Source organism: Chaetura pelagica, unplaced genomic scaffold, assembly GCF_000747805.2.
Source record: "Chaetura pelagica isolate M959 unplaced genomic scaffold, ChaPel_1.0 scaffold139, whole genome shotgun sequence".
NCBI lineage: Eukaryota > Metazoa > Chordata > Aves > Apodiformes > Apodidae > Chaetura > Chaetura pelagica.
The window spans coordinates 4,599,215-4,610,755 of NW_009970717.1; the positions used below are offsets into that span (position 1 = coordinate 4,599,215).

The following is an 11,541-nucleotide window of genomic DNA, read 5'->3' on the forward strand; positions in this document are numbered from 1 at the left end:
CAGGAATGCTGATGATGGGAAGGAATGTCATAATGCTGACCTTTCACAAGAGAGCAGCATTCCCAGAAATATGTGTTGTTCTCAATGTACATATTGGGCTGTTAAAGAAAACTGCAGTGATACAGGTTGCTTTTGTTTCCACCCTCAGCATCCAGTCAGTGATGTGTGATCTGCACTTTTATCCTATCATGGGATCAGAAGTGTTCATGATGGCTGTGTGGTTCTAGGACTAGCTAGGAGCTAGGCACTGCCCCAGCTGCTGCTTTCCCAGCCTCCAGCACAGCAGGGTCACTTTCTACTTCTCACTGCTTGAGTTTGCATTCAGAGACAGACAGACATCTTCCTAGCATTTAAATGTAGGTGGTACTTTTCCTTCCTGACCAGGCAACTAAAAACTTATTTTAAATTTTAAAGAACAGTGCTTTACTTGGACCATTTCACGTTTTCCAGCCCTGGGGCCTAGTGCACAAGCTGATTATGCCTGGGCATGGGGGTAGTGCTGCTTCTAAGACACGGCAAAGCAGATCAGCTGCTCGCAGGTCCTGTGACAGCCTTGAACTGCAGAGCTGTGGTTTGGCTTCTTGCCGTGAGCCAGGCTGGCAGCTCCCAGCTTAGGCATCTCTTTGTCAGTGGGCAGCCTCAGTGGCTGCAGCACTGGAAGAGTCTCTGAGAGCACCTCTGTAGAAAGGCCACGGCACCGGGGACCTCAAAGGTCATGCATGAGATGAGTACTTGAGTTTCTGGACTGGCAAAGCAGAAGGCCCCAGCTCTTGAGCAGAAACTTCAAGTCCTCAGCAAAGTGCAGCTGCCAAAGGAAGACATGATCACACTCCTGAGAAAGTCTGATTTTCCATCTGGTATAGGAAAATCCTACAAACAACTACAGAAGCCAAAACATAATCCTCACTCTGGCAGGATGCAAAGCTGCACTGTTGGTAACCTGCTATGAACTTGTGAATGTGCAATTCAGACTGTCTGGACAGTCTAAAACAAGGCTTTGTCCAAATCATTTTGTCTGGCATGTGTAAGGATGTGCAGAACCTATGAAGGTCATGTTAATGTAAAGCTGGAAAATCTCATATTAGGGAGAATGTGCTGATAAAAATTAAGATATTTAAAGGGAGAAATGAATGCTCAGGATGTTTTCAGGTAATTTCCAGGAAGGAAAAAAGTCAGTACACATTACAGGAGAAAAATTAGCACAACAGCTAATTTTTGTTTACAAAAGAGAAAGAAAGGTTCTCATACACATCCCAAAGGCTAAACAAGTTAAGCTGCTGCCAGTAATTCCCAACATGGAAATTTTGCCAAGTCTGCAGGATCAGCAATTTAAAAGACCCCGTTCAACTCTTCCAGTTGCACCTGGACTGCAAAGCCACTGCTTTCAATTTCCTCCTAAAGTCCTTTATCTTTAGAGATGACACAGTCAACTAATCTGCACAAAAGTCTCCATTTTGAGGGGGATTATGGTTTACTCTTTTTGCCCATTTCACATAACCATCCAAACATTTATCTCCAAATGGATAGCTGTTTCTTTGAGATCCTTCCTGCCGAGAGAAATAGGCAATGACAGTCAGCAAAACACTCAGTACCTACTTGTTTTTGCAGCTAAAGGCCTGAATTAAAAAGGATTTGGCAACTGTGCCACTCCTTTGAGATAACTGGACCCTTTAGAAGAAGACCACTTTATCTGTGCAGAGTGGCATTGGGTAGGAAACCAAACAAAAAAGGTTGCAATGGCTTTGCTAACATTGCTTCATGTAGATTTTGGTGAATGTCATCTGAATCTCTTCTGTCTTTGATAAGAAGTATTTTTTCAGCTTTACAACATGTAATCTGTATTCATTGCCATTACAAGACAATGAAAGGTGTACAGGTGAGATAGTTCTGTCACATAGACAATATAATGATATTTCCCTCAACTATGTATGATAGATGTAAAGACAAGTCTTTCAGTCGCCTCTTGCAAATTGTTTACCCTCCTCTCTGCTTGCCAGAGCTGTGAGATACTGTTGTGACAAAGACCCCAAATAACAGATCGAAAAAGCACTTATTCCAGAAGCTCAAAACACTGCTCTGATTCATCTTTTCAGTACACATTATTCATATGTCAAATTTCTTCATGTTTTGAAGCCTGTATTTACAGCATGGCAAGTGAAAAGAACCAGACCTGTAGGTAATAACAGCTACGTTTGAAACTGAAAAAACACCACCTTGAAAAGCCTATTTATTGATCAATCTTAATATCAGTGCCACAGTGCCAAGGTGAGGCAAGCATTTGGAATAGCAGGATCACATATCTAAAGAAAATATTAATTTCCTCATTCCCAAAGTCGGTGACTTTCAGTGCAGTTCACTGGTGGGCAGCCTGGTTTTGCAATAATCCTGGAACCTCCTTTAATTCTAATAGAGCAGATCACTTGTAGCCAGAAAATTTTCTTTAAAAGAGGAAATTACCATGGCCAGAAAAAACTTTGCCTGATTGCAAAACCCCAAAATATCATTAATAATTCACACAGAACCTCACATACCTTAAGGTTAGCCCTTCCCTTTTCTAAACACACAGTTTGTACAAATTCCCCCAAAATAACTTTGGTCTTGGGATGTCAGCCATAATCCCAACCTCATACCTGAGTAGACTGAGTTTGAATCCTTAGGAAAGACTTTGCAAGGCCAAAGAAACCAAGCATACAACATTTTAAAGCATGATATAAGCCATAACTAGCAGAATTTGCAAAAGTGGTTACATTTAATTGAGACAAATGAAAATCAACCAGTGAATCCCATTTACCCCCAAGACAGTTGTGAAAACTGATGCACAGAAGATGATAAATCTGTTACTAACTTTTGTCTCATCTACTTTTCTTAGCTATACTGGCTCTTCAGATTGCCTCACTTGAAATTCCTTAGCTTGACAACAGCTCTGATCAGTTTTCATTTTCTTTTAATACTCTGAGTAAAAGGGGAAAATAGTTACCCTCATACAAGCTTTTTTTTCCCCCAAATCTTATGCTGAGCTGAAATGTCCACAACTGAAATGCTGCAAGAAAAACCTTTGCTATGGTTTCAGTAATAGATACAGCTCATCAGATTCCCTTCTGGTCAAACACACCACAACACAATTAGCTCTAAAGCATGGAGGGGATTGCAGATCTCTAATACACAGCCAACCTATTAGCAGTATACAAGCAATTTGCTTTTCAACAGACTGAAGGCTCATTTTCTCTAAAGATATCTTTTGCAAATACTGCTTCATTTGTAGTTCTGCAACCTTAGGATTTAAGTAAAGGACATGATCTCCCTTCATAGAATCTTGCTCCACACAACAAGAAATGGCTTTTGCAGCCAGAACTATTTCATGATCTCATCCCAGCATCCAGTCCTCATCTCACACCAACTTCTCATACTTTGTACCCAACTGCATGTTCTTTCCACAAACCCAGCAGTGGCTGAGAGTGGAGAGGAAAAAACAACTGAATGAACAGTTTTTCTGAGCCAGTTTACAGAAGCATATAAAGGTAGAACTGTCTCTGAAGGGAACAGACTTTTTACCTTGAAGAGCCTCTGTGGAGAGACTGAAATAAACCTCAGGCTCAGTTGTCTGAAGGGAACTGAACGGGGGGGTGGGGAGACGGAAGCCATAAAACCAGATGCCCGCACAGTACAGCCACTATGCCTTTGGCAAGATACTTCTTATCAATCAAAGCACTTTGAGAGGGCTTTGAAGTTAACTGAGCACTTCAAGAGAAACAATGTTTTTGTCTGTACACAGAAGTTCTACCATACTGGTGTAAATAAAAAGCACAACCCTACGCTAGTCTGGATGCAGCTATAAAGGTATGAGGCTAGTTATACTTGTTTAGCACATTCTGACATGGAAACAGGAATATTTTGTCCCAGGATAAATTACACTTATATATAGGTGTATAGGGCTGTATTATCACTCCATGAGCTATATCATATTACTATAGCTATGCTAATAAAAGGAAAATCACAACTTTAGATAACAATATAATGCTGGTTTCAAGACCATACACAGACCAGGTACTAAATTCAGTGAGACTCTAGGCCTCTATGTGGTTCCATTTCCTGCTTCCTCACAGTAGTACTGGGAGTTCACATCTTCTCAGCAACATATTTTGACTTTTTTCTGGCTCTTCTGCCCACACAATTTATACAAATATAAACTTGCTTCCTCAGTTGCTATAGTCGTAAGTGTGAGACCTGTTTCTCAGGTACTCGAGACAAATTCTAGAGCAACAAGCCCCTATACATTTGTGGTCTCACAGCAGCTGCAAGGCCAGCTTTGTGATTCAGGTTTTAGGAGTGAAGTCCAGCTGAGCTACTTGCAGACTGGTAAAATGCTCAAAGAGACTACTGAATGAGGGGATGAAGCTTTCTAAACAGAGTTTCAGTTTGTTCTCAAAAGGACATAACACGGCATACTCCAAAAAGCACAGGTTTTTACACAGGCTCTTGGCCAAAAACTCTCAGAATGACAAATCTGTACTTTCTTTATACCTCCATTTCAAATGAGCTGTGTGCTTGTCTCATTAGAGTACAAATCTTTTTCTGTTGGACTTATTTCACAGAAAGAAAAGAAAGTCTGTGTTAGAAAACTGAAGTTCCTTGGAGCAGGAGCAAATACATTCAGGTACCTAGTCCTGAAACACTCACACTGAAACGCTTGCTGACCCTAGTTGCTGGTCCTGTCTCGCTCAGAGCCTGTGGGACAGCTAAGCTCCATGTGAAACAGCTTCAGGGTTTTACAGCTCCCCTACTGAGGTAACCCAAAATTAGCCCTGGTTTAATTTGTCAGGCCAGAAGCTTCAGTGATTCAAGATCAGCTGCAATTCCACAACCTCTGAGAAGGAACCAAGTGAAAAACTAACTCGAGACATTTATTGATTCAGCTCTCTGCCCTTAATTAACTTATATTGGTGGCCCAATATTACTGGGATAAAATACAGATCATTTGTCCACCAAAGTCAGTGTGAGTTTCTACTACTTATAGCAATCCCAATTAAAAGGCAGCCCCACAAAACTCAAAGCCCAAGAGCAAATGAAAGTGAACCAAATGCAGAGAACTCTCCAGACAGTGTCCTGCTTTGAGCATCCCTTCATCTGACCATATATTCAGGACTTGGGAACCTTTGAAAAAGTATCATTGTCTTGTTCCCCTGACTAGACCCTGCTGATTGTTTTTACTCAGAAATGCAGTCATATCTATTAGGTATTTATTAACTCATCATAAATTAATAAATGCACTCCTCACGTAATGTGATCTTAGTGTATATGTATATCTGTGTGTGTGGATGTAGCTGCAAGGTTTGCATTTACTCAGGAGTGAGTGTGTTTTTTGGTTTCAGTGTAAATACAATCATGATGCTTATTGTGACTTGGCCAGCTTGGGTAAGAGCTGTGCTGGGTGAGCCTTTTATAGTTGTAGAAATCTTTTGGCTACCCCTCCTTGAGGCTGGCATTGTACAAGGTGTTTTTGAGCATCCATCAGCTTTCGCATATGTTTTGGCTGCAAAGTTAAAACAGCAGATATGCTACTTACTGGTGGCAATCAGGGCACTGGTCAGTGCTGGTACAGCCTCTGTAAAAGCAACCTGTCCCAGCTGAACAAAAAAAAGCAAATAGGAATTTCAGATGAGACATGAGAACAAGGGGGTGCCTTATGCTACAGCCAGCTTAAGTATTAAACACGTCATAAGCAAGGAGTCCAGCCAACCCTACCATTGCACTTTTATAAAACTGACCTCAGTCACCACTGAGATGTGTCTATGTGACTTGCTCTCAGAGCTGCTAAAGAGAATATTTTGAAGCTTCTTGTTAAATTGTTCAGATGAGACATGGCACAAACCGGACTTAGGATTTTTCTACTCATCAGCATACTACTGCTGGATCAGACCATCAGCCAGGCTTCCAAATTCAAAGCCAGGAAGCACAGCAAACGTAGAGTGAAAGGTACTGGGTTTTAACTGGGAAGAGGGCTAGAAGCCGGAAGACTATGCAAGTTTACTATGTATTTAAATAACATTGCATGAACCAGGAACTAACATTATACTAATGATTATTAACATTAAATTAATGCTTATAGGGTCTCTCTTATATATCCTTAAAATATGTTTATGAAATTTAGCAAAGCTAAAAATAGAGTGGCTGATTGGCTTATGGAAATAGTGCTGTGTAACAGTTGTAAATATATTGCTCTGTTATGTCTGTTAATCTCTGTTGCCATTATTTAGGACTTGAAGGTAGAGTTGAGAGATGATTCTGGCTGATAATTCTTAGTTATGTAGTTATATTGATTAAGATCAGAAGAATGGACATTCATGTACATGGTGGAAAAGAGTAGAATAAAATATTCAGTCTTCCAGGGTTATTCTTCAGATTTTTGTACCGTTTCCTAATTTTAAGAGAATTTCTGTACAATATTTGCAGAATATTGCTTTACCATTTACAAATGCTGTGAAATGGCAAGTCAAACTAATGAAGCATAAATTCCCAGAGCAAAGCTTACAGAGCAAATAAAACAATTATTATTGCTTGGAAATGTCTGTGTACTTAATGTAAAGACTTATTTTTAATGAGAGGGTATATACGATGGAGGTTACACTTCTGAAAAATATTTGAACTATCCTAGTCAATGAAAAAAACACAGGTTTGATAAAGCCATTGTACAATATGATTACACTGCTCTGGAACCATAGAGTTACATATACTTCCTTCTCCTTTTGCATCTTGGTAGTTTGTAGCTTGGTGTCCTAAGAACAGGCTGCTTATATGCTTGTTTTGCCAGCACATTTGTTTGTCAGCCTTCCACTACTTTTGAACATGAAACAATTTGGCAGAGGAACAGAGCTCCTAAGGATGTTTCCCAATATTTTATGAAATACAGAATGAGTGTGGGGAAAAAAAAATAAATTAAAAAAATCCACATTAGTGCCTCTGTACAAAAAAGTTGCACCAGGAGCTCCACTTGTTCTGTTTTTTGCCTCTTTTGAGAGGACATGGAGAGGCTACTGGGAATGGCAGGGAGAAGCCTGGATTGAGGAACTGGGAGTCCTGCCTTGGGGAAGCAGGGAGTTACAAAGCACAGTTGGGATTATCCCCACAGGCAGCAGGGAATATGAAGAGCTTTCTGGGGTGCAGCTGGAGGATTAGGTGATGTAACACAGATCTGTAGGAGCTGTGGTTTTGTTAGTTCTGCTATGTGTGAAAGAGCTTATTTATTCCTCATGTTCATTACTGTGGCTTCTGGAAGGTCTGGTTACTGCTGCAATTAAATTGTTATCTTGTGCAATGGAAAGATGCCTGCTAGCTGCTTGATGGCAGTGGAGCATTATCCTGATTAAGAAGAAGAATGGAAAAGTGGATATGACCATGGGCTTACATGCAAATTAGCTTATTTTCTTGTCTCACATCTCCTTGGTGCTTTTCTAAGTGCTACAAGATGGTGATTCAGATTGACTTTGTGTGACACAAGTCACCAGACCCTCTCTGTACTGATGGAGAGAGGAAGACTCCTCCTGAGGAGGGGAAATTGCAGCTCAACAAGCTTGTCTGTGTACATTCAGACACTGAAGTTAGATTATATTAGTTGTTCCTCACTGTGTAAAACTTTCATGCTCACAGTAATGTCATTTCTTTGAATAAACACAACTTGTGTCCTGCTATTACTTGTATGTCATATATATACACACCATGGTGTACAAGTTCAAAACTAAACAGGCAAATTTAGCTGTAAATTAGGTACTGGCATATTAAATAATGATTAATTGCAACAATCTGTGGTTTTCAAAGAGTTACTAGAATACAATTCAACTGAAAATGAAATTTAAACTGCAAGGGCAAAAGGTAAAGCTGTGTTTCTCTTGTTTTTTAATGGAACCCTACATGAATAGTTTCATTAAGGAAAAAAATCTTTAAAAGAAATCAAAACATATCTCATCAATGCAGAAACTCATTACATTTTTAAACAGCTTTTAACATATGATTTTTAAATATCTTTTTTTGCATGCATATCTGTTTCTTTTATTTAAGAAAAAGATGACCTAAAGAGCCAGATTGACAAACTGTGGCGAGAAGTAAATGCTCTGAAAGAAATTCAAGCACTTCAGACAGGTAAAGCAGCTTACATGAGTCAATGGCTTCCAAAAGTTATCACTGCCTTTCCTCTCTCCTTCACTCCCATCCTTCTCTTTTATGGGGATTTGTGACAGAGAAATACAATTCCTTAAGGGTATGGTATGAAATAGCTGTAATGGTGAGACAAATGTTGAAGGAAGCCTCAAGTAAAATCAAGTCAGAACTAGTGGCACATAAATGATGATTCTTCACTAAAAGCAAGAATCTGGAGGAAGAACAACTTTTGTCTCTGCTATGCACAACCCCAAGCTGTGATTTTAGGTAAAATCAAAGATAACACAATGAGTGTTGGTAGGTTTGAGAGTTTACATGGTCGATGAGTTAGGTCCTCAGCTTTGATAAGAGCATGGACTAACTATCAAGGCAAAAATATTCAAAGAAAAGGCTGAGAATACCCCCAAGAGGAAGCTAAAAGTACTGAACCTTTTTGAAGCGTGCAGTCTGTGACATTCAAATGTGAATGTTGCCATAAAACTTCAAAGTAATACCCACTGAGAGTTCAGAAATATCCCGTATCAATGTGCAAAGTCCTGTAAGTACTTAAATAGCCAGATGGAAATTTCCAAATAAAATAAGAAGGGTAACTACACATGCACCTACTAGACAGTTGTGCTTTTTCACAGCTGTTGACACAAAACTTGGCATGTAAACACATACAAGAGGACATTACAGAGGAAATTACATCATTCACATGAAACACAACATATTTTCCTTAGGGATGCTAATATCTGGGTTGTCCTGTTTTGCATCTTGGGTTACATAGAGCTTTTTGAGCTTTGAAAAATATTTTTATTTTAAATTTCTTATAAGACTTCAGAAGTTTCTGAAAAGAGGGAGCTTGTGCTAGACAAGGAACTCTTGTTTAAAAGTAATCCTTGTATTGCTTCCAGAAGGAGCTTGAGAGTAAGCATGCAGTGGCTTACGAATTAAACCAGAGTCAGGAGCTTTGCTATCCTCAAAACTTATTTTGAGCTATATTTGAAATTCAGAACCCACAGTGTTCAACTGGGTTCCAAATTTGGCAAAAAAAGATCTATCACCCCTCTAGATCTGACTGCATTTGTTAAGGGCTTTATGATACTTGAAAACGGAGCTGCTTTTTTAGCTTAAGGACATTCACAAGACACATAACTCCAGCATTGTTGAAGTAATAAGGTCTCCCTGATCTTTCCTGTTAATACAAATTTGTTAAAAAATTCAACATCTAGCAAATATGTTCATTTCTTTTCTTTGTCCATTAGCAGTTGGAAAGGATAAAATTTGAAGGATAAGCCCTAATGTAAAATTATAACCCTGAAAATCCAGCTATGGAATGCAATGAATACTACAACTGGAAATGCTAAATCTCTGAGACATACAGGATATGGTCCAAAGTGGATTTCCATATCCTGTTGATCAGATACATAATTACTTTTTTACAAGAACAGATGACAGGAATTAGAAACAGTTTATAGGAAACATAAGGACAGAAGATGTTGATATTGTTTCACAGCATACTTCTAATATATATACAAGATGAGTTCAAGCAATAAAAAATAATCTGGAAATAGTCACATGCAGGAGTCTAAAAATAATTGCTTGAGGAGTTTATTCAAGGCCTTTGCTGCCTTCCTCAGCTCAGAAGGAACACTCCTTCCAGGAAGTTTCTCTTCTTGGAAGTATTTTTCTTGGGAGAAGCATTTTTTCACCTATCTGCATAAGGAGAGCTGGAAAGCAAAGTTTAAGGTTTCCTTCCTGCAAGCCTGCCCACACAGACCTTGGGCTGGAAGAACTGACAGCCGTTCTACAAGGCAATTCCAGTTACAGAGCATATGCCAAAATAATGTTCTTGTACATTTGGACTTTACAGCAAGTTGTCTCTGTTATGTTCCAGTAAAACTAAAAGCAAACAGATTTATAAATGCAAATGTTTAGATTATTTGGTTCAGATTGTTGTGCAAGATCAGGACACTTTTTATGTTTATAGATTTAAGTCACTTTATCTCATTTGAATTTACTGTTTGAAGGGACAGACTTCAATGAAAAGACCAGAAATTCAGACCTAGAGGAGTGAATGTGCAGGTGGAAATACACTTTTATCAATAATCCAGGCAGAGATTTGCATTATGAATTTCAATCTTTTCTAGTGAGCAAGACATATTTAAAATCATACTTTTCTATCCTGTTTGTTTGCTAGGAACACTGGCTTAGCCAGTGTATCAAACTTCCCAGCCTGCTCAGTGGAGGCAAGAGCCTTTCACTCGCTGAGGGACTTTGCTTAGTTCCCAAAATACTTTTAGAAAAGTATGGTTTTAGGAGAACACTATTTAAAGCTGTAGCCCAAGATTACACTGAACATGCAAACCAATATCTATTCACAGTCTGTCTTCGTGGGACAAAGGCTCATAAGAAGTGCTACCTCATATCAGAAGTCACCAAACATTTTCATGAAGCCAATGAAGACTGCATAGCAAAGGGAGGGACACTGGCTATCCCAAGGAATAATGATGAAACTAACACTCTCCGAGACTATGGCAAGAAAAGTATGCCAAGAGTGTCTGAGTTTTGGTTGGGTGTGACTGACATGGTAAATGAAGGGAAATTTGTTGATGTCAATGGAATGTCTCTACAGTACTTCAACTGGGATCGTGCTCAACCAAATGGGGGAAAGCGTGAAAACTGTGTCTTTTTTTCTCAGTCTTCACAAGGCAAGTGGGTGGATGAAGTCTGCCGTACTGCCAAAAGGTATATTTGTGAATTTCTCATCCCATAATGACATATATAAATGACCATGACCATGTTTTGGGTTATTAACATGCAGTTTTGCTTGTTAGTAACCCCTCCCAGTGGGCTTAGAGACTTAGGCTTCATCTCCTGCATTATACTTACTCTTCCATGATACAGAAGTTCTCTATTAATTTATTTTCTATTCAGATGCTAAAAATGTTATATTTAGTGACTGCTCTTATTATGTACGGGAATATATATAATGTATCATATTTTGGCATATTGTTTCAGCCTGATGTTCAGGTTGCTGGAATTCACCTATTTCTATACTTTTATCTCCGTGGTAGGATAGTGCTTACTTGAAGACAGAACACAAGAGAAATTATTGAAAGTTTACAAAGGATTACTATAGGGTGACATGTGCCAATGTAAGCTGTAGAGATTCTTTCAGTTCCAGTGCTTAGGAGGGACTTTGGGATTATATGAGCTCCTGTGAAAAACAGTCATCATCCTTACAGAATTTAACAGGATGGATCTGTGAACCAAAAGTTTTACCTATGGGTCAAGAAAGCCAAATAAAACAGAAAAATCTGATGTTAATTTTTAAACAATGTGGTGTTAAAAGTCATAGACTGATAGAAAATGGGGTAAGTCTAAACACGTTTGCTTCTAAATGTC

At 39.0% G+C, this 11,541-nt stretch overlaps 1 protein-coding gene across 1 annotated transcript; it reads left to right on the plus strand.

The window, feature by feature from the left end:
• The first annotated feature begins 5,791 nt into the window (after window positions 1-5,791).
• CLEC3A (C-type lectin domain family 3, member A) lies at window positions 5,792-11,127 on the plus strand. The gene is made up of 3 exons (XM_010006188.1): window positions 5,792-5,973; window positions 8,053-8,133; window positions 10,518-11,127. The coding sequence occupies exons 1-3, from the start codon at window positions 5,859-5,861 to the stop codon at window positions 10,907-10,909; spliced, it is 588 nt and encodes a 195-aa protein (XP_010004490.1). The 5' UTR covers window positions 5,792-5,858; the 3' UTR covers window positions 10,910-11,127.
• Window positions 11,128-11,541: the final 414 nt, after the last annotated feature.